The 27829-nt window shown below is 37.2% G+C and overlaps 1 protein-coding gene across 1 annotated transcript in view; it reads right to left on the bottom strand.

Annotated features, from left to right (window-relative positions):
• Positions 1 to 27344, bottom strand: part of fdxacb1 (ferredoxin-fold anticodon binding domain containing 1) — a 34994-nt gene extending 7650 nt beyond the window's left edge. Inside the window, exons 1-6 of the mRNA XM_028810268.2 lie at positions 26744 to 27344; positions 26576 to 26629; positions 13919 to 14104; positions 9589 to 9745; positions 4609 to 4812; positions 2847 to 3005 (exon numbers count right to left, since the gene is read on the bottom strand). Of these exons, the coding sequence (XP_028666101.1) occupies positions 2847 to 3005; positions 4609 to 4812; positions 9589 to 9745; positions 13919 to 14104; positions 26576 to 26629; positions 26744 to 26774 (791 nt within the window). The 5' untranslated portion in view covers positions 26775 to 27344. The remainder of the gene's footprint in view (positions 1 to 2846; positions 3006 to 4608; positions 4813 to 9588; positions 9746 to 13918; positions 14105 to 26575; positions 26630 to 26743) is intronic.
• Positions 27345 to 27829: the final 485 nt, after the last annotated feature.

Here is a 27829-nt window from a genome sequence, read left to right on the forward strand (position 1 = left end):
TTTTTTGCTTTTCATACAATTCTTAGCAAACCCTTTAAACATTTGTTTATGAAATGATTATTATGAAAAGCTACACCTGGCACACTTAGTATCATCTAACATGCCATATTCTTCAAGTCACTTCGTTTGCCCATTTTAAACTGAACACTAACTCGTAGCGGAAACGCGGGTTTGCCTAATTTATAACACACACTGTTATCACATGACACAACATGTGTTGGAATGCAGAATTTGCATGAAGGTGGTAATGTTCCTAATGAACTGGCAACTCAAAGTGTATGTAACTGCTACCAACCACACATTTGTACTTTCATTGACAGATATAAGCTCAAAACCTTCACTGCCACCACAAACGTTGGCAAAGATTGTGTGTAAGTTGCTGTTCCTGGGGGAAAAAAAAACACATCTTTTTTAAGTGCATTCATGTCAGATTTTTCAAAATGGTAGTGCTCAGTGAGATCATTCATGGTAAACTAGGATGCCTTTCACATTTTCAATAATCTATAATTAAAATTGGGATACTCCACTCAAGTTTTTTTTTTTTTAGGATCAATACTGATAACTGATTTCAAGTTACAAAAATTTTCTGGTAGATTTTTTTTCTCTATCCTTTAATTTTTTATTTTTTTTTTAAACACCAAGTGACTGCATAGCTAACATGCTTAACAAGTTTACAAGTAAAATACACAAATTTGTCTTTTAAGCTAATAAGCCTATATTGTTTATTAAGTAGTTAGGACAAATTTTTTTTAGCCATTTTTCTAAATTGAAAATGTGAGCTAAAAAGGACAAGGAGTGTCCTTTTTAATTAAAGGACAATACCAAAAAGTTCTAAACTCAATAACACAGCTTTTCTTTTAATTACTGTTAGTGGGGCCCCTTTCATTCCTCATTAAAGTTTGGCTGGGCAACTGTTGTTTCTCTCCATGCACAGGACAACTACTAAGATTCCCTTTTCTCAGATTATTACTCCAGTTTCTTTAACATAAAAGCCAATAGTTCTGTCTTCACTCTCTCCTAAATTCTTACTGCCGGTGCTCTGTTTATAGTTCCTTCAGCAAAATGAAACCCACACATCCTAGTGACCATAATACTTTATGTAAGGAAGCATGACAACTTAACTACTAACTTTAAAAAAAAAAAAAAAAATGATACTAAAAAATAAATTTTTGAAATTGGCCAATTTACTGATCACTGAATGAGTCTATTGGAGTGAAAAAATCAGTTGATTTAAATCGGTGGCTGATCAATCAGAGCACCACTAATTAAAATGTATAATCAGATGGGATAAAAATGGCAATCTGATTCATATGTTAAATTTGTATTTTATTTTTTCACACACCAAAAAAGAACAAATTTTTAATTTTTTTTTGTGTGTGGAGAAAATAGCAAATCAACAATGACCTCGCTTTTTTTTTTTCCAAAAGATGGACCAGAAATTCACATGTATGCAATGAAATAGGAAGGTGAGACATCACAAAATGTAACCGTGAACAAATTCACATTGCATTTGAATGTAGTATTCGGTTCACAGCCCCTAAACTACTTGTTAATTGAGTGATATTTATTGTACTTCTGCCTTTCTGGGGAAAAAAGGTTAAAAGAAAAAAATGATCTTAACAAATATAAAAGTCAATCTGTGGCTTAATGTAGCAAAACTGAAGAATCTCTTCAAGTGTGTTTAAGGTAATACAAGAATACAGCAAATGTTACAGATAAGAGGAGATCAGTCTACCACAAAGATCACAGAGGAAGGAACGGTGTTCAACTGCAGCAACAAAATGATGAATGTTAAAAACACTGAACTAACAGTACTAGAACAGGCAATGTAATACATATATGACTGGTGGTAATGTACATTTTCTTCAAATTTTCATAGACGTAATTTTTCAAAATGATGCTGCCTCATAAATCTAACTATAAATTCCTGATAGCCTATTTTAGCACCTTGTGTGTAAATTAAATACCCCATATTATGCTTTTTACTTTTAGTAAATGTAATATAAACATGACTTGTCTTTAAGACAATCACTTTGCAGAACTGTATATTTTTCCCTTTGATGTGGCTTTTTATTGCACCTCAATAGCTCTTGAACAGTTTTTAGGTCTGAAGAGCCGATTCAGATGCAAAAGCAACATACTCTTATCGGAAGAATCTCTTTTATGATCTTTTTCACTTTTTATTCATTATAAATTCACAGCTTTTAAAAACAGATTAATAAATTAATCAAAAATAATCCATGTTTTGAATTACTTGACTGAGTGTGGTGGTAGGAAGACAAAATAGAACTTGAGGTAAAGGCAAAAAGTACCTTATGCCCTAGAGAGTGCTTCCAGTGAAACCACATAATCAATATGCGTAGCCTTACAGGTGCAGGTCAAAGCAACACTCATTCAATTGTCATTTAAATTTACACACACTATACATAAATTGCACGTACTGGAAAATTAACTAAAAATGAATGTTTTTACTCCAGAAATCTGCATTAAATGTGATTTGATGATTTTGAAGCAGAAACACGTAATATTTTTCATTAAGTATGTTAAGTTAAATATGGTATGGTGCTTAGCAATGACCACCAAATTGTGAAGCATAATGCGTATGTCCCTGCCATCACCTGCCAAGTGTGCATCAATTGCAGACACTATTTTTAGGCATGCTGCAAGCTATAATGATCAGCAAGCACTTAACCTACCAGTTTACATTTAAGTATACTGTACTAAGTATTTTTTCATTTGAAAATGATATTAACTTATTATTAACTGAATGAGATTCATGATGTTCAATGGTGAAAGAAGCATTGCTTTCACCTGATCTAGTAAAATCCATATGTTAAATTTCTTACCTGTTCATATATTCACAAAGGTCACCAGGCACCTGAAAGCTCACAAGCTCCTTACCAACCCTCTCTTCAATCACCACTGGCTTTGCTGGTAAAAACTGGAGACTTCTAGTAAAGATATGATTCAGTGCTGCTTCAGTGTGAAATGACTTATCTTGGCTCCTGATTGAAAACAGGCAGAAGTAATTAATTTAAATGAGTATATCATACCTGTCAATTTATCCAAAAATACTCAAATATATGCATCATGTATGATCAGAAGGTACAAGTACTTGGCTTTATTTAAAAATCATTCTTTCAAGCATGTTAGTCTGATTTTTATTAACACTTTTTGGCATTTCTCTTATTGCTAATCAAATAAATGATTGCTCCATCAATCAACCTTGCTGCTGAAGGAGAGAATGATTAGTACAATGTTCTTCTACAATGGGGAGGTACAATAATTTAGCCTTTAGCTGAACAGTTTGAAAGTTTGTATTTCAGCACCACCAACAGCAGGGGATTCAAAAAATTAATATACACATATATGATGCCACCAAAAATAAATAATAGTGAACCCTGAAAATGTAATCTAACAACTTTATTTTGTAAACTTTACAGGAGTTATGATCTTATTCAGCAGCAGTTTAAAGTGAATCATTTTTAAATGTTTCAGGGAATTTTAAAATTCAAGCTGTTTAATTTAAGGGAATATATTTTATGAATGATTAGATTTATAATAAAGAAAAAAAGGAAAACTATAGGACTAAGTGTTGCCTTGGTTAAGAAAATGTGTGTTAGTTGTCAGATATCCAAATAACAGGGAAGCAATATTTTGAATATGTTTTACTTAACATTTTCAGAATGGTACATAATATCTAGCAAATCTGTTACTCCCCGCATTACTGTGGTACAGGGACGTTCCTGAGTGACATTTGTCACATCTTAGGAGCTCCTGGGCTTCTAAAATGTGCACACGTGCTTAGGCATGCTAACCAGACAACTTTATTTTAATCTTGAATGCATAAAATCTATAATATTGTTAAGAAGTCCTGTTGGTAGCAGTGCTTGAAGCAACCTGGAACCAATGATATTAATGATAGGATTTATCCAAGCATATACAGGTTCTATAAGTAAGTGCAACTGGAACAAAATGAAATGTATACAATAGCTCTGGTCCAGTTTGCATGAACACTGTCAGGCAGATCAGTAAAGTTACATAGTAAAATGTTTAGGTTTGCGTGAACATTATGCTATTGAATGCCACTAGAGGCCTGCACATTGGGTTTGCAATAAAAAGATAATAAATAGATAGGGAAAAATCATAGTGACAATGTGAGGCTTACATATCATTAAATGAAAAAGAAGGCAATAGCCAGGCAGTGTCAGACCACAGGAGGCTTTTATTGTCATCACAGCAAAAACAAGAATGCCATAAAGACAAAGATTATGCTGTGGCACAACATATAGCCAATTATATTTCCAACCACAGGGGTTTTACTAACACAAACCTTTTTGGCGACCCTGCTCTGGTTTTGGAATCATTGCATGTTCATATTCATTTTATATAAACTAAACCAATGCTTCAAGGTGCAATTAATCCTTTGATGCAATGTGTATTTAATCTTTTGAAATGAGAATTATTAGGTTTTAAAATAAACCCAGAGTAGATAAACAAGTGTATACATATTCAAATTATTGTTACCCAATTACAGTATTATGTGTTTTCTTATTTTCAGTTTTTTTTTATTTTTCAGAACTGCTAGCTGCACTTGAGACAACTTACCTATAGCCAGTACTTCTATAGCCATCACATTTAGAAGAGTCAAATGGGCATATTTTGCTGAGAATAAAACCTGCCTCAGCAGCCATAGCTACCACCTGCCAGCTGTTATGCCATTCTCTCATTGGCTGGTCTGCAGGAGTGCCGCCTTGTCCATTACATAAAGCAATGTGCACTTCTCCATCTTGAGTAAGTACATCTGCACAACTAAAGACATAAAGACAAGTGTGATGATATAAGTACAATAAGGAACCTATCTTTATTTAACAGTTTATTCCATATTTAGGCTTCTTCTTTGTCCCACACAAAGATGTCTCAGTGATATATAAATGTTGAATAACACAGATCCAGTTTCAACAAATACATTTTCCCTCTACTGCTTTGCAAGTGAAGACAAATAGAAATGTATGTACTTTAATAGGAAAATTCAGTGTTTGACATTTGAGTGTTGGGTCTGCATAAATGCTATTTTATTCCGCTAATAAGCTTAAATTTTACCCATCTCTTCATAAAACCCATTTAGAAAGAAAATTTACATTAGAAATAAACATGTCAGCACCTTCCCATTGCTACAATAGTACTGGTGCTCAAGTATATTTTCTGTCAGATATGCTCTATCTAGTGTTGCTCCCTGTCATACATCCAAAACTACCAAGATAGGCCCTGACGCCCTGTGACTCTAGAATTTGATTAATTTTAACTTTTTTTTTTTTTTACTTTTTTTTTTTTATCTAGAGATGTGCTTATTATTTCTTACAATGAAGGCCAATAGTAAAAGATGCTACTTCTACTAACTTCTTTTGAGAATGAAAGAGAACCACTAAATGAACCCATAGAGGCAAAAACAGTTTATTTATTTCCAATAATTGACAATTAAAAAATGTAGTGTTGACCATCAATACACTGTTTATAGCACAGTATATCAATGAGATTTTCAGTGCATTTTAACCCATTCTGAGCACACACAGTTGGGAGAAAAGTACTAATGATTAACAAGGAAAATAAAAGATACACAAATAATTTGGAAATAGGAATAAGTCCTACTTAAATTGTTATAACGGGCCCATAGAAAAAGTCTCACAAACTGTTACCTTTCAGTTAGTTCATAATCCAGGACACTGCAAAGGGGACAACGTACAGTATATCGCCTTGAGATTATTTACATCCAAAGAAGCTGCACAGAGTTAAAGGCACTTAAGAAGCCTTCTGTTTTCCAGACCATAATGAAAATTTTGCCCAGCATGTAGATAACAGCCGCGCACACATATGTGTGTGATATAAAAAAAAAAACTGAGGAAAGTAAGTGATCTGTAGTGTAACCAGGGTGTTACAGTCTTTAATTTTCGTGTTCAGTCTCCCCAAAGTTTTAATTGTATGCAATGGATGAGTTACTGGCCTGCAGTCATTAAAAGCTTCAGAATGCCTTTTTTAGGTGTTTGAACTATGCAGGATGTTGTCCATAGTTGAACCTCCTCTGTAGGATCAGGGAAAGGGTGATTAGGTACTAAAAGTACCCTACAAGGCTGTCTGGCAAATTCCTTGATTATGCTAATGTCATCAGGCCCAACAGCCTTGCCAGTGGAGAGCTTCTCCAGCTTTCCCCTCACCTGATCACCTAAGTGGACAGACTGAGATGAAGAGAGGGCACAGGCTTCAGAAAATGAATAATTAAAAAACGTGTCAAATTTTTATTATTTGTAGATGCTGCCATATTATAGTGCAATATTCAGAAAACAAAAATATTGATATATTAAAAATTAAAAAAAAGAAAGCCAATCATGTCCTAAAGCTACCTGTACCCATTTCACAAAATTTCATGCAAGTTTCAAAGAATACATTCTACTAGACTCATAAGCCAGACAAAAAGGGAAAAAAGAGACAAGAGTGAGGCCAGCTCATTTAAATTCTACCTAGGGCTTAACAGTACAAGCCCATTAACATATGTTAATTCAAACTCAATTGCTAATAGCCAAGATGTCCCAAAATCTCATTCAGATACTTCTTAACCTCTTAAAGGTTCTCAAGGTTTCTACTTAAAGTACATGACCAAGTAGTCTGTTTTAAATTCCCACAGCTCATTGTATATAGAAGTTCTTTGGTGTTAATTGCACTTCCAGTTAATTTCAACATACATGAATTGCCATTTAGTCGAAAGAATTTAGCTGGATCTACGTAGCTAAACAAATTTAAAGACCTGGATTAGATCCCAAAGCTGTCTCCTCTGTTCGAGACTAAACAAGTTTAATTATCTGGCCCTTTTAGGGTAGGACTTGTCCTTAGGTTCTGGGATGCACTTAATTCTTCACCTCTGCACAGCTTCAAGCGCTGCTATGTCTTTATTGTAGTGTGGTAACCAGAACTGCACGCAATACTCCAGAGGTGGTCTCACTGGTCTATTATATAGTCTGAATGTAACAACCCTCGATTGATATTCAAAAGTTTTAATGATACAATAATATTTTATTTGCCTTTTTAATCACTTCTCCCCTTAATCCTTTTCAGAGGGAACTTCCTATAGGACAGTATCTTGCGTTTATAATTGACAATTGTTCCTCTGGTCCACATGCAGCACTTTGCACTTTAACAAAGTACTTCAATCTATCATAAATTTGATTTATGGCTTATAAAATGTGGACAGCACACATTTTAAAGTCTTGTTTCAGCCGTAAAACATCATTTCGTATTTGATGCTGCCTGCCTTTTTTTCAGCTCCTTTGCCATTTTTGGGAGCTCCAAACTCTTTGTGCATTTTATAAGTGGATACTGTAGTAATCATACAGTAATCCTACAATGCAAACCCAGTCAAGAGATCAAATATCAAATAAAAGAAACGAGTGAGCAGCATTGGTGAATAATAACCCAATTAGAATTTAACATTACATCACTGTAAAACATCCCATCACCACAAAAATATAATTAGTCCCCAAAAGTTCTCATGTAATAAAAAATGTAGATTATGGGAGTGTGAAATTTAGGTAGAGCCTTATCTTTAATGACAGTATTTACAAGTGTTTAAGAACAACAAAACACTGAGAGTACCCTCAGATGTCATGTGCTGTAATTTAAAGCACACGAACAGCAGTGCCTTCAAGACTGTCAAATGAGGAGTTTCTAAAACCATGAGCAAATTTCAGATTAACAACATTTGCAAACTGGAAGAATGAAAAAGACTTTATAGCAGCATAAATAAAAATGCTTTTTATCCATCCATCCATCCATTTTCCAACCCGCTGAATCCGAACAGAGGGTCACGGGGGTCTGCCGGAGCCAATCCCAGCCAACACAGGGCACAAGGCAGGAAACAATCCTGGGCAGGGTGTCAACCCACCGCAGAAAAATGCTTTTTATATCAGTCACAAATAGGTATCTGCCACCCTTGAACTGGACAAAGTAATTAGCTAGTAAAACGGTTTGCCTAGGTTTTATTAACAAGCTTGCTACTTTAACTTTTATACCAAGTGTCCTAGGGGCAGAGTCACAGTATGAAATTCAGCCTTCTCTGTGAAAAACCTTTGAAAGGGTCAGGCTGCAAACCTTTAGCGTCAGACCCTTCTGTGGCTCCTTTAGCCACAAGACCCTGTCACGTTATTCAAAGACCTGTGGCTATAGGTGATAGTGACATAGGAAGGTCCTGTTAAAAATGGAAATGACATTGATGATCAGTGTTCTTAGATGCCTTCCATTTTTTTAATTAGGTTTCTTTGCTGGATCTTTTGTAACACGCATGTACACCACTATATTTTATTATTGTGTCAAAAACATTTTCAGTTGCCGAACTCAACAAGGTAAGTTTCAAAATATACCATCATCAGATGGAAATATTATACTGTAGTAATTGTGTTAAAGTGGGGAAGCATGATGCTGCAATGCCTAGTAACAAGGGGACTGGAGTTTAAGTCTTGGGTAAACCCTGTTGTGAAGTTTGTATGTTTATGTCTTGTCCACATGTGCATGAGTTTCCTCCGGGTGCTTGGATTTCTTTCCACAGTCCATAGACGTACAGCATAGGTGGATTTGTGATGCTAAATTGGCCACAATGTGTGTGTGTGTGTGTTTTCATGCACGTTTGTATGTGCAATCACATGATGGCAGCATGCATGACGCTTGCTGGAATAGGCACCAGCTTCACCACAACACTGGTCTGGATAAGAAGGTTGAGGAAAATCTATGTATGGTTGGATGGATGTGTTAAATTCTGGTACTGTGACATCAGAGAATATGAGAGTATTTTTAGTCTCACAAAAAGAATATAGAATATTTAACCTGAGAGTACTCTTATATTCTGGCTGAGTAAACGCACACAAACTTGGCTGGTTAAACACACATGCAGTGTGACTCAAATTGAGAAGGTTTCCTCTAAATTATTTTAAGTTGTGGCAGGCGGCCGGGGAGCATATATGTTCCGGGGGAGCAAGGATGGGAGACCCAATACCTCCCCCTGGACGCTAGATGGCAGCCTCCTTGGGTTGCAGCAGTGCCTCAGACTCCCGCAGGGCTTCATGGGGTTCGGGGTTTGGTGCAGCCCTCTTGGGTTCTGCAGGCGCTGCTAGGGGGTGCTGCAGTGGGAGCTGCTGGGCCCTTCTGGGCAGTTATTTCACCACACTCGGAAATGCAGCCGGGTGTCACCAATCAAGCACCTGGAGCACTTCCGGGTGCCTGATAAAAGGAGCCAGCGACCACCACTCAGGGGCCAGAATCTCGGCAGGAGGAGGACGAGGTTGCCTGGGAGGAGTGCTGGAGGAAGATGTGGGTGCTTTGCTTTTTGTTTTACTTTGTGTGTTTGTGCTTGGGGCTGTGTACTGCCTAAGGGACACAGGGAAGACGTGTGCCCACAGGCGAAGAAAAATAAGTTTATTTATTTTAAGTGTGCCTCCGTGTCCAGTCTGTGTCGGGTCGGGCACCTATATAATGCCTTTTTACAAAGTTTACAAAATAAAAATTGCAAAATTCAGTTTTGGCTTCATGGTTTTGCATCTTACACACCTCAGAAAGAAGCTGGCCAACAGGATTCGATTTTTCTTCACACCTGCCTTTCTTCCATAGTGAGGGAAGTTAAAAATAATGCAGCTAAACTTCTTGTCTGCCAGGCAAGGGAATTCAGCCAGCTTAGTAGAGTCCACATTGAAGAACACCTCAGCTCCTGAAGTACAAAGCAAGCAAGAGATAGAGACATCAATAACCAAAACAACTCTAGTAATGGAAGGCCAAGGCTCTCTTAATTGAGCAATCTATTTTATCTTGCATTCAGCTCATTACATGTAGCTCATAGCTTAAATATCTTTTGTACACTTAGCACTGAAACTTTAAACTAGAAAGTTGCAGATTTGATACCAGTCTCGGGCACACCGTGTGGCCCTGAGCAAATCACTTAACCCAATTCTAAAAATAAGACTGCATATAAAACACTGTAATACACCTTTGAGATTATCTGGATTGAAGAATACCACGCAGTGTGGGCATTTTATTTATGAAGAAATATCTAGAAATTAAAAATAGTTGTATTAGTTATGTCACATTTACACATACAATAAATTACAAAAGAAGAGTTAACTGCAATTTTTTATTGTTATTAAGAATATTAGGTAAAAATTCTGCCCTAAGGAAACATGGAGGCACATAGGTTAATTGCTGCTTCCACACAGCTCCAGAGAGACTGAATGTGGAGTTGATATGTTCTCTAAATGTCTGTTGTTTTCATTCAGGTGACTCAATTTCCATTTACATCTCTCACAGAAAAAGGTGTGCTTTAGGTTTGGTTCAGTAAGAGTGATTGTGAGTGCTTGTACAGTAACACTTGAAAGTTTGTGAACCCACTGCATTCGTCTGAGATTTTATTGTTTTTTTAAACCACCAAATAAATATTCAATCAGAACTTGTCTCTTTCTAATATGAACTATAATTTATTTACCAGTGAGTTATTTAAAAGAAAACCCATACAGTAAAATAATACTCACTGTATAAAGAAATTGTGTCCTGTGTTGTGTGCATTTCCAGGTATGCAAAAAATAAGTAAACCTTTGGTTCTATGGGAAATACATCAAGGCTAAAAGGGATCAGCCGGGTCAGTGACAGAAGTTAACCAATTAAGAGAGTTACCCAATAAAATTAAACCTCTGAAATGATGTGCTATGGATGAGAAAATATACGTAATTGCAAGAGAGCAATTTACTTACCGGTAATCTCCTTAAGAGCCTAACATCATTCCTCAAACTAAAGAAACATCAGCAGAACTTAAGAAAAAAGTGGTTATGAACTTCAATCTAGATAAGTCATTTCAAGCAGATTTGGACTCCAGAAATCCACCCTTAGACATATTATACCAGTATACCAGTAGATAATGTTTAAAACAAATACCAAGAAGGGAATGTCCTCCTAAAATTTCACTCAGGCCCAGAGAATAATGAAAGTGAAATAACATCCATAGATCTGCAAGCCTCCCTAGCTGCCTCTGGAGTAGCGGTGCAGAGATCAAAAATAAGAACATTAAACAAAAATGACAAGTATGGAAGGGTCACCAGGAAGAAGCCTCTTCTGTTTGGGCACAACAACAGAGACAATTTTTAGTGAACAGCCAGCAAGGTCTACTGTTTTTCTTACTCTGGCCCTCGGTAACCTTACATTTGCTAGGTTTCCATCCAAAAGATTTTATGCAAAAACTGTTTTAATGCTTTGGAATGTTTGTTGCTGCAGGCAAAAAAATGGCAATTGTCAGTAATATTTTACAAATATCAATACAACGTTTTCCGCTGTATCAATAGATATATTGTCAATACCTGAAATGTTTTGAGAAACTGTAGTGGAAAGATTTTTAATAGGAACAAAATGCATTTTAGAATGAATTTTCTTTCAGTAATAGCAGTAGTATAGCTTGTCAAAATAATATCTGCAGTTTTCCATAATGTTCAATGTCACTTTCAGAAAATAAAATAACCGCATTTCCTCTTGGGCAATTGTAAAAACAGGATATACAATTTCATTCAAAAATTAATGAAATTATATAGCTGGATTATTTGCACTTCCAGAAGTTCCAACACAAATTTCAGTACTTGTCATCAACAAAACCTGAGGAATTACGGATCATAAGGATAGCTAATGTAACTGTAGTAACCTTCCGTTGGGGGGAGCATCTGTAAATCTGCTCCATTAAGTATGCCATACACCATTCACACAAGGTGTGCCAAAGACCTACAGTACATAATTTCATTTTCTCACCGAAAGGTTGATAACTTGATGTAGCTGTACACTATTCTCTCTTGAATGGTCGTGCACACCATGGAAGCACAGAAGTGGACTGCGGTCTTTCTGACCCCAAATTGTTCTTTGGCAGCTCTATACTTGGTGAAAATAGCCAAATTGTACAAAGCTACAGCAATGTATTTTAGGGTTAGAACTGGTGGTCAGTTGCTACCAACTGATCCCACAAATGGTGCCATGCAACTACACAGCATTTTCAGTGTTGACTTTGATTAAAAAATGTTGTAGTCACAGGCGTTCATTAAAATGGTTCCCAGCTACAATGTCCCATAACTTTCTGATGTACTAAAGTCTTTGGAAATGGTTGAAACAAACTGCTGAGAGCAAAATTTAGAAAGTAATTTAACACATTTTCATTTTATTGTTGAAAAATTGGACATTCAAGTCAATGGGACCTAAAGTGTTGGTTAGCTGAAACATATAAATTATCAGAAATTAGCCAGTTTTAATCAGTTGCTTGTGTATCGAGTCTGATTAGTTGCCCTAATCCTTATCAGCAGGGTATGGGAAATGACAGGAACATAAAAGTACATAATTTACAAAATACAGTATGTGAAATGAGGGATGGAAAATGTCAAACCACCATTTTTCTGATAAAGAAAAGTTTGTGGGCCATCAGTTTTTTTTCTTTCTTCAGGAAATTACATTATGCACTGTGAATCAATTTTTAAAAAGGTTATTTAACATTTTCATTTTATCGCTTAAAACATGTACAGTAAATTTGTTGATTGAAACATAGCAATTGAAAGAAACATGCATTCTAGGAAAGATATCAAAGAATTCTTGAAGGAATTCAAAAAATCTAGTTGGACACAAAATTGATGTTGTTTCAACAAGACAATTATCCTAAATATTCAAATAAGTCACTGTAAGGAATGGCTTTGGAAGATTTGTATTATGGATTGGCCAAAACAAAGCCCTGATTGAATCGTATTGAAATGATGTAGCAGGAGCACAAGTGAGTTGTTCATGCAATATGTTCTTCAAACCTCACAGATCTTTTCTGTAAATAGGAGTGTAAAAAGTCCCACCTTCAAGAATACATTGATTATAGAAAATGGCTGAGTGAAGTTATGGCTGTTAAAGGAGGAACCATAACTTACTGACAGAAAATGGCTAATTCACTTTTGCACGCAAGAATCCATGATGATTGGTTAAATATCACAGTTTAATAATGTTATGAGTTCAAATCTGTTTTTATGTGTAGGAAGTCTTTAGTTAGTCCATTTTATGTGTCCACTGAAAATAATGAGCACTTTACAGAGGTTCACAAATTTTCAAGAGTGACTGTGTGTGTGTGTCATATGATAGATTGGTGTCTTGGTCGGGTTTGATTACGGTCTTGAGTCCAGTACTGTTGGCACAGGCATCAGTGCCCTATTACCAGGAACTGGATAAGCAGATTTTAAAATGAGTAGGAGAACCAAATGGCACTAAAAACAGATCAATAAGGACACATGGTTTGACAACTGCTTTCTAATATACAGTAATGGCCAACCTGAACCAACATGCAGACGATCAGTTTTTCATATAGCATGCAGTACAAAAAAATGGTTTTGTCTTTGTCTGGACATTTCAAATATGCCAGATCACAATTTTTGTTAAAGAGCTCACATGTAACAATATGCCCAATTTATGCTGCTCTTGCTGCAATCATGCTTATATATATTTAAAAATCACATGTACTTTATATGACGGCCACAATGTGGGGATGGTAAAAGTTTAAAAATAACTGCACTTCACAAGACTGATATTGGATTTGTGATTTTAATATTAGAAAACTTGTATTTGTTGTATTTTTTAGTACATAGCTACCTTTTGGTTTATAGCCCAGTGCTAAACAGAAGAAATCACAAAATGAAAAGTAATCATACTTCTTCATTAATACAACTGTAAAGGGCAACAAGGGCAAAAACGTATATTTGTAAGACTATAGTTTCAATCCATTTCATCCTTTGCTCTTTCACATTACTATATACTATTAAAAATCAGATTCCTTTAAAAGCATCACTTCTCAGTTCTGCACTTACTAAAGCACAGGAATAATAATTCTATATACCTTTCTCCTCCAGACACTGGATACTCTTGCAGGCTCCCTCTTGCTTTTTTGCTTCCTCTTCTGACTCATAGCAAGTGGCTGTGATCTGCGTGTCAGCTTCTGCTGTCTTACACAGGGAGGCAGAGAAGGAAAAGTTTCCCTCTCCCACCAGCAGCACATGTTGAGTAGGCTTCATGGAGTCACCACCTATAACAAAGTATTCTTTAAGGCCATAGCAGTTATTATACCCCTCCGTCTCGCTTTTGCTTATCATGTATTTATGAAATATAATTTTTCCCAGTTCTAGCAAATTTTGTTCTCTTTGTCAACATAATATTTCCACTCCCACCCCCCCGTTCATTCACACCACATCTTAGGAAGGCAGAAATGACACAAGCGGAGAATGAATGTAGGTCAAACCACCAACGGCTTCTTAGGAACTTGCTCAGAACACTTCCAGCAAATAAGGCACATGGCAGAAATGCAGTTTAAGTTCAAAGTCAAAATAACATGGAAAACATTTTGGTTGAAGCAACCATATGGGTCATTTTATAATACTCATTATGCCCTGCCTGGTACTCCTACTACAATATAAGGTCATGTGGAGCTGTTGTATATCTCAACAGCACTAGTTACAAATCAGGATTAACCCTGAGTAAGGCACCAATCTACTCCAGACAACAAGCACACACACATCCATACTCACATATAAAGGACCACTTCAGAGTTGTAAGGAAAATGGATTACCTAAATTAAAAAAAAACATAGACACTGGAGGGAAGATGTAAACTCTGCACAGATAATGACTGGGATGTGATTCAAATTCAGTTTCCAGACCAATGTGTTATTAAGGTGAACTGAGCCTTTCATCCATTCAAAAAAATAACTTCAGAAATCTTCCAGTCATAAAAGCAAGTAATGCAGTGTTAATCATGTTGCTATAACCCAAACAATTCTACTGTAGATTAGTATTGTGAGATGTGTGAAAGACTTTGGTTAAACTTGCCATTTTCTGCAGCTGAGCCACATTAAGTTGGATTGTTTGACTCGGGTATTGTTTTCAGTCCACTTTCACTTTCCATTACTATCAAAGCAAACGAAGAGGAAAAATCAAGCCTCTCACTGTTATGACATTTAGACTGTGATGGAGGCAGTGAGAAGTAGACAAAGAATACATTAAATTGAAAGTCCTCCTGTAAAGCAATAAGGCCATATAGAATTTACATTTCAGTTTTCTCAATGTTGTACACAGAAGAATGACCAGGTACTGTAAGTTAAATGTAGTACAGTTTGGTAAGCACAAGCAACATCAAGATGTATTTGAACTACAGCTCTGTGCATTATGTAATACAGGGAAAATTATCAGGAACATACAACAGACTATTCAATAGTGCTAAAAAGAAATTTTTAGCAGAAACTCCATACATTACACATCATGATTATAATGGAACATATAATTACTGTATTGTCTAATTATGTATTTTTATGTCAAATAAGGTCATATTGACAGTGACACTTTAATCAATTTCCTTAACTTCATGGTCCACAGTCACAGGTGCTGAAGTCAATTCCAACTGCAGTGAGAGCAAGGTGTAAATAAATTCTGGATGTGATGATACTCCAATGCAAAACCCACTCATATACAGACTCACACTCACTTGTCTTGGGCCAATTTAGTGTCATTTCAAAACCTACCATGCACATCTGTGGATAGTGCCTAAAGAATACAAAGGCTGGCATGGGAAGACTAAGGAAGCTTTACACAAACTGAAGCTGAGACATGATTAGAACCCGTGATTTTAGGCCTGAAGGTCTGCAGTGTGAAATACTATGCCCCTACTCTGGCAAAGTCCAAAAATGCTTTTTACATTTAAGTGATATTATAATGGCTCACATAACTAGTTCTAAAAGCCATTCAAAACTGAAGTAAAATGTGCTTTTCCACATAGTATTAATATCTGGCAACAAACTATTCTGCAGACATGAAGTCAGAAAATGGCCCTGTTATTAGGCCACAAAGTTAGAAGATGCATCATGGATACAAGATATCACACAAAGAATCACCTTACAAAATTTTGCAAAAACACAGATGAATCAATAGATGAGACCCTTTATACTTTGTGTTTAGTGAGGTGCGGATTGCACACATTCCTGGACATACAGTTATGATTTGTTCTATTTTTAGATACATCACTGAACAGTTACTTGTTCGCTTAGGAAGCTACATATTGATGTGGAAATGCAAACATCATCTATCAATGTGAACACTGACCTCCCCATTCCATTCATCTTACTTCTGTAAATGCTGAAGATAAGGTACTTTAGAGCAGTGGTCCTCAACCCCCGGTCTGCGGCCCACTACCGGTCCGCAGCCGTCTGACAGCCCGGGCCGTGAGAGAACTGCCGGCAACAGTGACTCACTCAGACTTTTCAGAACGCTTGGTGGGCGGGGCTTTGCAGCGGTGCAGAGAGAGGAGAGAGACCGAGGTGAGAGAGTATTACAACAAAGTATTTTTATGGTCCCGACAGTTTCCCTATATGACATGAGTCTATAGAAATCACGTTACTACGAAGTACATTCAACAAATGCTTTCATTACAACGAAGTGACCTTGAAATGCTTGAACGAATCATCCACAGAGCAGTTAGATCTGTGGTCGCAGCTCAGTTGTGCACGTTTGCACAACGATCCCCAAACAGAAACATTGTAAAAAAAAATCTCTTTCTTCGAACTTTCCTCGTACTGTTTTTTTTTTTTTTTTTCTGTTTTTGTTGTCTGTGGTTTTTAGTGATTCCTTTTGCTTATTGCTTGTCAACATTTGAAAAACATCCATTGGAATTTAACTCATTGTCACCCTCCTATAGAAATGGCAGACACGAAAAAAAGATTGCAGTGTTAATGTTTGTGATGTGCAATCTGTTGGATTGGCAAATGTAAAGCATGTGTCTTTGTTATATGCAAAAAAAGAAGAAAAATCTCAGATTGCAAACATATGCGAACTGCTTAATAACTTTAATAATAATAGAAATGTTATGTAAATTGTGTATAAAACTGCCCCCCCAACCAACCAAATACCCCGCCCCCCCCCGACCGGTCCGTGGAAAAATTTGCATCTAATAAAGTGGTCCTTGCTGTCAAAAAGGTTGGGGACCACTGCTTTAGAGTACCTACCACTGTCTGCAAGGTGAATGATCTTCAAATACCAGAATTCTGATGGATCGATAAAGCTGTATAACACTGGTATTGACACACAGAAATCAGACACAGACCTTAGCTAATAAGATCCAATCAAGTAAATCCTTAAACATTCCACCCTTTACAGATAAAATTCTTAATGAAAAAGATAAAATAATTAATCTTTCTGAACAGAAACAAAATGGTGTAATGGCTAGGGTTGCTGACTCCACAGTGTAAAGCTCAATTTCTGGCATTGTGCAAATGCAGTTTGCATATTCTCCCAGCATCTACAAGTATTATCAGCTATGCCCCCAGATTTCACCTATATGTACTGTAAAAACAATGTGTGACTTTAAAAAGGCATAGAATGAGTGTGTTAGGAGTTGTTCTGAACTTCACTGTCTTCACCACAACCTCTGATATGCCTTTAACCACATTCCTCTAACCTTTCTCCCTTGCTCACATTATCTTATTAACTTTCTCTCATGGTATTTTACATACAGATACTTCTAAAAACATGTAGGATGGTTACATTCATACTGTAATTTCACTGGAAACAATGTGTATGTTTGATCTGCAAAAAATTATAGATCTCCTACTACTCTCAAAGTTTTACTCTGGCTGTTGGCCTCCCTCTCTTTCTCATGGGTAGGGGCTGCATTAAAATTAGTTTTGTTAAGTTTGACTTGATTGTATGAAACATTACATGCTTTTAATAAATTAAATAAAAGATTAATTAAAAAAAATAATGCTTTCTATGCCTACTTTGATCATGACAACAAAGTTCCTCTCATGCAAATGACTGTAGCAATGCAGGATTCATCCTTTTCTGTATCTGTGGAAGACTGAAAGCTAAATTTCAAAAGAGTCAACATCCAAAAACATTTGGAACAAATGTTACCTGGGGCTTCCAGAGATATATTTAACACATCATGGCAAAAATGTATGGTCCTCACCATTTGCAAAAAGAAAACATTACCTCTGTGCCAAAAAAAAGTAAACAGTCTACAGACACAGTGTCTACAGACCACTGGCATTCACTCCCACTGCAAAAAAATGTATTGACACACTAGTGTTGTGACAGATTTAATACAGTATTCCAGATGCTGTATTTTTGGAGCACCTCCAGTTTGTATAATGTCCTAGCAATCACACAATGCTGCATCCGTTACGTTTCAAACCAGCCTGACACACCTTAACTAAAACAAGCTGCTATCCCAGAGTTCTGTTTATAAACTTTAGCTCCACATTTAACACTGTTGTACTTTCAAAGCTAGTCACCCTGTGCAATTATAGTTTGGACTTCCTAATCTGCAGACCCCTATCATGTGCAGACTGATGTTACCATTAACTCTACACAGTGGTATTTTTATGAAAATATTAATGTACATTGAAAAGGCAAGAGTTTGTCAGTCTTGGCAACAGCAGATCCAGCTCAGTGCCGGTCACACAAAGAATTTTGCAAGGTTCTGTCCTTGGCCCTCTGCTTTACTGGATCTACGTGCTTCCCCTTGGCCATATTACTAGTAGGTTTGGACTGGGTAATCATTTATATGTGAATGATACTCGGATCTAGTGCAGTGTTAAAAGTGAAAGTTTATCAGAGCTTTCTTGGCTTACAACTTGCCTCCAAGAAATTGCAACTTGGATGGAATATAACTCTTTAAAATTAAACTATAACAGACTGAGTCATTCTAATTGGCACTAAAGCTGTGCTTATGAACATGAGCTCCTTCTCAATCACCCTTGGTTATGATGTAATCAGGTTATCTTTTTTTTTTTAGGAATCTTGGTGTCATTTTTCATTCTTCCCCTTATTGTTCTATCTACATTCATCACATTAAGAAACTTTCTTACTTTCATCTCTGTAAAATATCCTGTGTTCACTCATTCCTCTCCTTTTTCAATGCTGAGAAACCTGTCCCTTGTTGTATTACATCTTGCATCAATTACTGTAACTTCCTACTGGCAGGTGACCCCTCTAATCTGTTATCTATCACAGCTCCAGTTGGTTCAGAATGCTGCTGCAAGAATCCTTGCAACAGACCCGCAACAGCGAGCACGTAACATCCATCCTGTTCTGCCTTCACTGACTCCCTGTGTCTTACAGTGTTCAGTTTTACAAAATTCTGTTACTAACCTATACAGCTTCACATTGCATTGCACCAGACTACATCAGCAACCTCCTCCAACATTATGCTCTTGTCTGCCCATCAAGGTCAACTGATTCTGGCAATCTCATTGTGTCCCAAACTAACCTGTGTTCTATAGGTGTGTCAGAGCCTTCAGCTTTATAGCACAACAGATTTTGGAACAACCTTGTTAAATTTATGAGCTCAGCCAACTTAATTTTTTCTTTCAAAAAACAACTTAAAACTCATTTTGTCTGGAAAGGCATTTAAATTATGCTGACTATCTGATCCTTTTTTCTGCTTACCCTCTTTGCCTACATGCCCAGGAAGATTTGTGTTTGTACCACAAATTATATTATTTGTTCAGCTTTTTCATACAGTATTCATATTTTTGTTTTTTATTCTGATTTATTATTTGTTATTCTATTTCAATACTTTATATATCCTTTATATTTATTTAGTGTTTTATGCAGACATTATTTGTATCCAATGTTATATATGCCCTTTAATTCTTCTGGAATTTCTGTGAAGCATGAAGGTTCTCATCGAGCGCAAATGCAAATATCGGAAGAGCGTTCAATTAAGTTGATGGAGTTGCCCTGTGGGACATCCTGAGATTTCACAGGATATGCCCCAAAGTTGCTGGAAATAATGTCTGCTCTGTACACTTGTACTGTGAGTGCTGTGCAGAGTGGAGGCAGAACCTCTGCATTTTTCCCAGTTGTTACTAGAGTTCATCAGGGGTGTGTTCTTGCTCCTACTCTTTTCAATGTTTGCATGGACTGGGTGTTGCGCAAGGTCGTGGGGTCTAGCATCGGAGGGGCATCTGTTGGTGAAGAAAGATTCACTGATCTTAACTTTGCCAATGATGCTGTGATTTTCGCTAAGTTAATGGAGGCTCTGATTGGGGCTCTTGAGAAACTAAGTGAGGAGCCAGAGTGTCTGAGCCTTTAATGACCTCTTAGGCACAGCCATCAACAGTGTGTCTGTCTGCGTGGAGAGTGTCAACCTTCTCAAGAGGTTTACTTACCACTGCAGCAACATTTATGTCTCTGGTGACACTTCCTATGAAGTAAATAGATGAATTGGGAGACCATGGGGGGTCATGAGGTCCCTAGAAAGGGGTGTGTGGTGCTCCCAAAATCTGTGCAAAAGGACGATCTGATCTGCATGTGTATCGCGCCAATGTTTTTGAACCTCTTTACGACGTTCTATTTTATCTTCTACTCTTCGTCTTTTCTTCTTCTACTGTTTGTCTTTTATTTCCGCCCCTGATTGGACCTGTTAGGTTTTCAATTCATTTCTTGGCATAAAGTCTCATCTCATGGTATGTGAAATGATCTCTCTGAAAATGTCTCATCTCATCTTGTCCCATGATTTTTTTATATAATAGAGAGACTTTACATTGTATATAAAGGGCTGTTAGGCTTCAGATAATAAGAAATCAACTAACCTATGCAGAATCAGTAGTAATGTTTTGCTGTCTTTTATTAAAAGAAATACTCCATATTCCACAAAACACACCTATGGCCAACCTGTTCTGAAAGGCAGTGATTCATATTCATACAACTTACAGTATAATGCGAAAAACAAAAACAGAAAACCAAATGTACTGGTTTTGATATTGCTCATGTGCTGCAGCACAAAACTGTGTGGTAACTGTTAGGTCTGCATGCATGTCTCTACAAGAAGTTACTGCAGGGGCAAGGTAAGGGCGGCAGAAGATTGTGTACAATTTATTGTTAAATACTGAAACATTTGGCTGATTATCTCAAATGTATATGGGTTTGTCTAGCATTATGGGATTTTTACAACTTACAGGCTCTAAAGTTTAAAACCAATTGTTTGATAAACAAAAAAGATCCAGTGAATATAGTAGTTCTGTGGGCAAAGACATTGTTAATTGGAAGAGTATGACAAGTACAGACAGACTTGTCATTCATGGTAAAAGACAAGCTATTATTAGTCAATTAACAGTGGTGTGCAGAAGGGCATCTTTAAATGCATAATGTGACATATTTGATATTGGTGGCACATAACAGCAGAAGACCATGCTGAGTTTCAGTCTTAACAGCAGAAAATAGGAACATTAGAGCACAATGGGAATGTGCACACACAAACTAGATGCTTGATAATAGCAACGTCAGAATGTGGTGTAAACAGTCTAAATGTATGGAGTCATCCAGCCTTGTATCAAAGGTACACTGCTGCTAAGCATTATATCCTGTATGGTCACAACCCACCCTTTTTGAAATTAATATTTCCTATAAAATAACACACTATGTCACAAAGCTTGCATCATCTAGTGCTGATTTCACTAACATGAAAATGACTTCAGTTTACTCCACAATGACCTGCAGAGTTCCCAGACATCAATTCAACTGAGCAACCTTGGGATAAGGTAGAATTGGATGTTGACACCATGAATATGTGGTTGAAAAACATGCAGTAACTGGGTGATGTTATTGAGACAGCATGGGGAAAAAAACCCACAAGGAATGTTACTAGCACCTTGCTGAATCCATGTATCAAAGAATTCAGACTGCTCTGGAGGAAAAATATTCCTATTAAATATTAGATAGGTGTACCCAATAAAGTGGCCATTAGCCAGTGCACTTTACAGGTTTTCTATGCTATATTTAAGTCACATAAATTTAATTGTATGTTTAAGCATATCAGCTCACAAATGAGGCAGACTGCAAAGTTTAATCTAGACAAGACAGGTACACATTCAGTGGGCACCAAGCCAAAGCCAGATGGCATGCAGCTCAAACACTGCCCATCTCACAACTTGAACAGAAAATTAAGGAAATCTTTACTAGGAACTAAAAGGCGAGGTTTTTTGAGTTCTGCACCACAGAGTCCTCTCTTGTTGTATTTATTGGTTTCCAAACCTAAAAACAGAAGGACACATGTCCAGGGTAGATGGTGACAAAATGTTTCACCCTACCCACACATCTAAAGCTGACTACGCTTACTGTTAACAGAGGTCATCCATGCATCACTAATGTGATCATAACTGACAGCAACCATTTTAGCTCTACCTTGATCCAGGAGGTGACAAATGGATTCCACTAAAATGTAAATACATTTACAATACTTGACTATTTCGTGGTCTCTTATACAGTGTAAACTGCCCATCTATAGTCTGAGGAGAGCATACTACATTCACACTCCTCTTTTATATTACAGCACGATAGAGTGTTCTATGGCGTTCATTGAACAGAAATTCATATCTCACCCTAAGCTGCAGGGATCACGATAGATAGATAGATAGATAGATAGATAGATAGATAGATAGATAGATAGATAGATAGATAGATAGATAGATAGATAGATAGATAGATAGATAGATAGATACTTTATTAATCCCAATGGGAAATTCACAAGTACACTTACCTTATGCTCACAGTTAACCCAACCCAATTCTAAATTTTCACACACACACTTTTCAAATTAACAAAACAGTTGAAGAATTTTAAAGAATACAAGATTGAAATAAGTAGTAAATGTAAGGAGAATTTAGGCATCACGATCCATGGCTAATTTACAATAGCATTTATACATATTTTCAGGTAATCCAACTGTGGCTCTATGCAGTGTTTAAGATCATCCACACTGAGCAACACTTTCGGCAGCACAATTGAGAGCTGTGTTAAAAAAAGGTAAATTAAAAACAGAAAAATGAAATACATTAGCAAGGGCTAGTGAAAACCTCTATTGAATTGATTCTTAAATTTAAGTACATTTAGGGTCACTGGAGCACACACACTTGGGAAGCCAATTCTAATAATGCAAGCCCTTTTGGAGTTACCAATGATATGCTTTCCTGACGCCAAGAATTGAGATTTTACACAAGTGTTACACTTGATAGTAATTTATTTAATACTTCAAATACACTTACAGCAGTGACAGAGGGAGAAGGGAATACAGGAAGATGTATAAGAACATAATAGAAAGAGAGATAAAAATAGTGACCATAGCACTACCTTTAATGCACACAAAAAAATGGAACACACAATTAGGCAGAACCTCAAACCACGGAGTTAATGAGGTTGTCTATTTACTCCTTAGTGATGTTAGCACTGATGTGGAAGGGAGACCCAGAAGCACAACCTGACTTTGCCCACTAGTCCATTAATAACCTCTCTATTATAATAAAAAAATCTTGGGAGATGACACTTTTTATCCTGCGACGAGACATGATATTTTAAAGAGAGACACTTTCATGTCCCGCAAGATAAGACTTTGTGCCAAGAGATTTAACCACGCCCGGAGCCGGAAATAAAAGGCAAAGAGTAGATGACAAAGTAGAACGTCGTAAAGAATTCAAAAATGTTGGCGAGATACACATGCAGAGCAGGTTAGAGATAATGAAAGTACGAAAATTCGAAAGTCTCAAAAAATGATAGTAAAGATCGCATTAGTGCAAACAAACGTAAATTATTACTCAGTGAAATAACAGAACAATGAAAAGAGATCGAATATACAGTATTGTTCGGATTTAAACTTTATGTCGGAGACTTGTAGATTGTCTAATTCGTGTTTGCCATCATGGAAAAGTAGTGTTTCTTCCCAATGAAGAGGTGTATCTACGAGAATTAAAAGACTGGTTGTTTGGTGAAAGTGAAATCCAACAAGAGAAAATTTCAAGCCCCGTGAGACAAGACTTTATGCAAAGAGATTTGGAAAAGTCCTGTCCACATCTAACACATTTATAACCACGCACACGGTTCAATCATTTCTCATTTGTGTGAATGCTATTGTCAGACACAGTTTGTGTAGAGAGAAAGAAACGATATTCACTCATGGGCAGTTATACATTGTGTTGTCATGAGGTAATTCCAAAAGCGGAATCAAAATTCAATGCGATATTGACAAAAAGGTAAAAGCGAAAAAAGATTGAATATATGGACATAGGTGACATGAGAGAAGTATGTAGATATTATTTGGCTTTATACTTTAAGTCGGAGACTTGTAGATTGTCTAATTTGTGTTGCCTTCAGGGAAAAGTAGTGTTTCTTCCCAATGAAGAGGCCTATCTGCGATAATTAAAAGTTTTGTTGTGTGCAAGCGGCAGAGGCGCAAAGTTGATGGAGCGTAGTGCAGGCAGGGGGGTTGGACAGCGACGGGAGCAGGGGGCAAAGCCCCCTAGTAATAATAATAAGAAAAGATAGCAGCCTAAAAACCTGTGAGGTAGCTGGAACAGATTTCCTGAGAAATAAGGATAAAGAGTAAATGCAAGGCAAACAACACCTCACTGTGAATGCTGATCATGCCTTAGTTGCTGGTATTTTGCTCCTATAGCACTTTCATTTTTTTCCCTTTTCTGCTACTTTCAACAAATAAACAAAGACCTCCAGTTGGTATTTCAAATCCTATTCTGTTGCAGCACTTTATAGAGTTAACAAATATAAAAGGAAAGAAAATCATTGGAAAATACACGCAAAGCATAACTATACTGCATTTTAACACCTCAGCTATGTTTTGAAATCCTAACTTGTGTGGGGAACCGCCCGGACACAGACAGGTAGACATCGTTTTAATCACCACACACGTTTATTTACAACTAATATTTACAAATATGACACACACAACCCAGTTCCGCAGCACCAATCACCCCAAAGTCCAGGCCTCTTTCCTCAATGCCTTTCTTCACCGCTTCCACTCCTCTCCTCTGATTTCCGTCCTTCCACCCGACTCCAGCCATCGAATGGAGGGAGGCGGCCCCTTTTAAGCTCACCCGGACGTGCTCCTCCTGATAACCCTCCACTGGCACTCCCAGGTGTGGCAAAAGTGCCGGCTGTGCAGCCGGAAGGACTCCGGGTGTCCCTGGTCTTCTTCCCCCCAGCACTTCCGGGTGTGGCGGAAGTGCTAAGGGCCAGGGCTAAACAGGCATTGGGGCACCCCCTGGCGGTGACCACGGGCCCCTATAGGGTTGAGCTTCTAAGCTCTGTTCCTGTGGTCCCCAAAGCCACCAGGACGATCGTCCCCTCGTGGTCTGGAGGAAACGTATGCCCTCCTCCGGTCCTTCAGGGTGTCCCGGCTGAATACCACCCCCAGCCACTCGCCACAGTTGTTAAATATTTTCACATAAGATGCAGGACATACAGCTATGCTCTGTCATTCAGTAAATAAAGGTTCAGATGGCAAAGCTGAGTTTTCTTCAAATCAAGTCTTTTTAGTGAGCCAACAGTGCCAAAACCAGCTTTAACATGCCTTTATGGCTAATGTACTTTATGTGTAAAACTAATGGGTGTCTGAAATTGACACCATGCTAAAGATTTTCTCTTCAAAGTGCCTCATTACATCTAACCATTAGTCAAGGTCTCCCATATCTAAAAAAGGCCAACTCGCTAATACTGCTATGATTAAACTTCTTATTTATAATATAAGACACACACTCTAGGACCATTGCATAATCTAATCTCTCTACAAGATACATTTACTGTACTTACATTAACAAAAGTATGGAGGTGGCAAGGACACACAAAGAATGCTTTAAAAGATAAATCTAGTCAATGCATTTTGTTCACTGCAATTATAATGAATATAACTAGTTATTATCAAGCAAATAAGCATATATCAACTAATCAATTTGAATTATACAATGCCCTTAATAGTACAAACTATCACAAACCTAATATCTACTATACTACAACAGCATTCAACAAAGCCCAAATTACAGTAAGTGCCCCATATTCACTTACAGTATCTATTTCCTCATACACTTTCTAAAGGACTGCAAAGGCAACAAAATATTGCAGGGTAGTCCTGGTTTCTTTCATCCCACTCTTTTGAATTCCCAAGGGAGCTTTGAGATATAAATCATTTGTAGTGGGTTGTGCCTGATGCACCTGGAGTTGCACAGGTTGCATTCTCACAACATATCTAAATTAATCTTTCAATTCACTCATTCACACAGTATAGTATGTATAGTGACCCTACAGCAAAATCTAATTCCTGACACTACAACCCAAAACTGGCAAAAAACGCTTTATTTTATGGTTCTCAAAATTAGCATTACCATAAAGCAAATGGAACTGCAATGGAAACTAAACACTAAAAATGAAAATGGAAGCAATTAGTGTCATCTAAATAAACACACAGGCTATATAAATCTCAGTTTTGGAACTAAAGACTCCTAAATGACCCCCGTTTTCTTAGCAAATTCTCTATACTTATACAGAAAACAGAAAATAAACAGAAAAATGCAGAACTTCACTTCTGGATGGGACTAATGCCTATTTATGTGGAGTTGATTTGTCTCCACTAATTGAAATGTAAACAGACACAAGGACCATATGTTCAATGGCCACTATTGACTTAACACTAGAAAATCTGCTATGAGGAATTAGCGATTACTTACTGCTGTCCATGCTGAACACACTACCCTCTTCACTAGATAAGCCTTTTTGTTGATCTGAAAAAAAAAAAAAACTGCCATTACACAACAACCATAATAAACAACAGGTTGGATGGCTTAAATGAACTAATTCCGATGCATGCTACGTGTGTGCAAGTCGCACAGCTGTACCTTCCACTTTGCGATGCCAGCAGTCGTTCATGTAAAGGCTTAGCAGGTCCAGTCATGGAACACCTCAACAACTTGGAATAGCCGGAGAAGCGGTAGCGATTTCGCTCTTGCATGAAAGGTCAAAATGTCAATCAGCCGTTTCCAGATCGGAATCAGAACTTGACGCACAGTCTCCTCTTGTTGCAGGCACTGATTTTCTCTCCGCGATCACAAAGTAGGAGGAAGGCTGGCCACGTGATCAACTACTCTTGTTTAATTTGTCCCGATAAGGTTGCTAGGGAACACGTTCTGTCACGCCGGTAACGGGCACGTGCTTTCTTTTAGCGGAGAATGGGCTTCAGATAACAGGTAACGGTTCTCTCTAGTTGATGCCTCGCCGGAGGGTCAAACGTAATATTTAACCCTTTTCAAAATACTTTCTTAAAACTGCATGAGTACAAGGTGTTTCAGAAAGTGTGAAATGCAAATACATTTACATACACTCTATCTTACTACCGGTATGTAAGGCGTCCCAAGTTCAATATTTTCAATTGTGAATATAATAATTAAAAACTCATATAAAGGTACCATGTGCAACATCGCAACACGTGCAGTCCAGCAGACAACTCTTACGAAACACCGCCTACTAAGTGGGGCGGATCTTAGGGTTTGACAACCAGTAGATTGACAGGAGAGCTCACCAATTTCTCAATACAAGCACCACGGTCTCGCGTAATTATAACCGATAAGTTGTTTTCGCCAACGCTAACCAACTGCCGAGTAAATAACGTGCTATTATTTTATGTATTAAATAATGACCATCAAAAATAAAAATAAAAAAAAACTATGTGAATATATTTGAAAAACAAATTATAACAATATACAAAAAAAATCGTAACAATCTGCACACTGTTAAATTTGTAAAAATTATACTGTATGGCAGACTGGGATAGCCGTTAGCACTATCTACCATCTGGGACAGCACGTCGATATTACTCCAAGCGCGGAACGAACGCACAAGTAACCTAACTGGCAAAGGTGACCTGGGTAGCTAACATGATCAGCGAAGAGAAAAAGACGGTGGTAGTATTGTAGAAGGCGCTGTAC

This window comes from Erpetoichthys calabaricus, chromosome 9 (assembly GCF_900747795.2).
Source record: "Erpetoichthys calabaricus chromosome 9, fErpCal1.3, whole genome shotgun sequence".
Classification (NCBI taxonomy): Eukaryota; Metazoa; Chordata; class Cladistia; order Polypteriformes; family Polypteridae; genus Erpetoichthys; species Erpetoichthys calabaricus.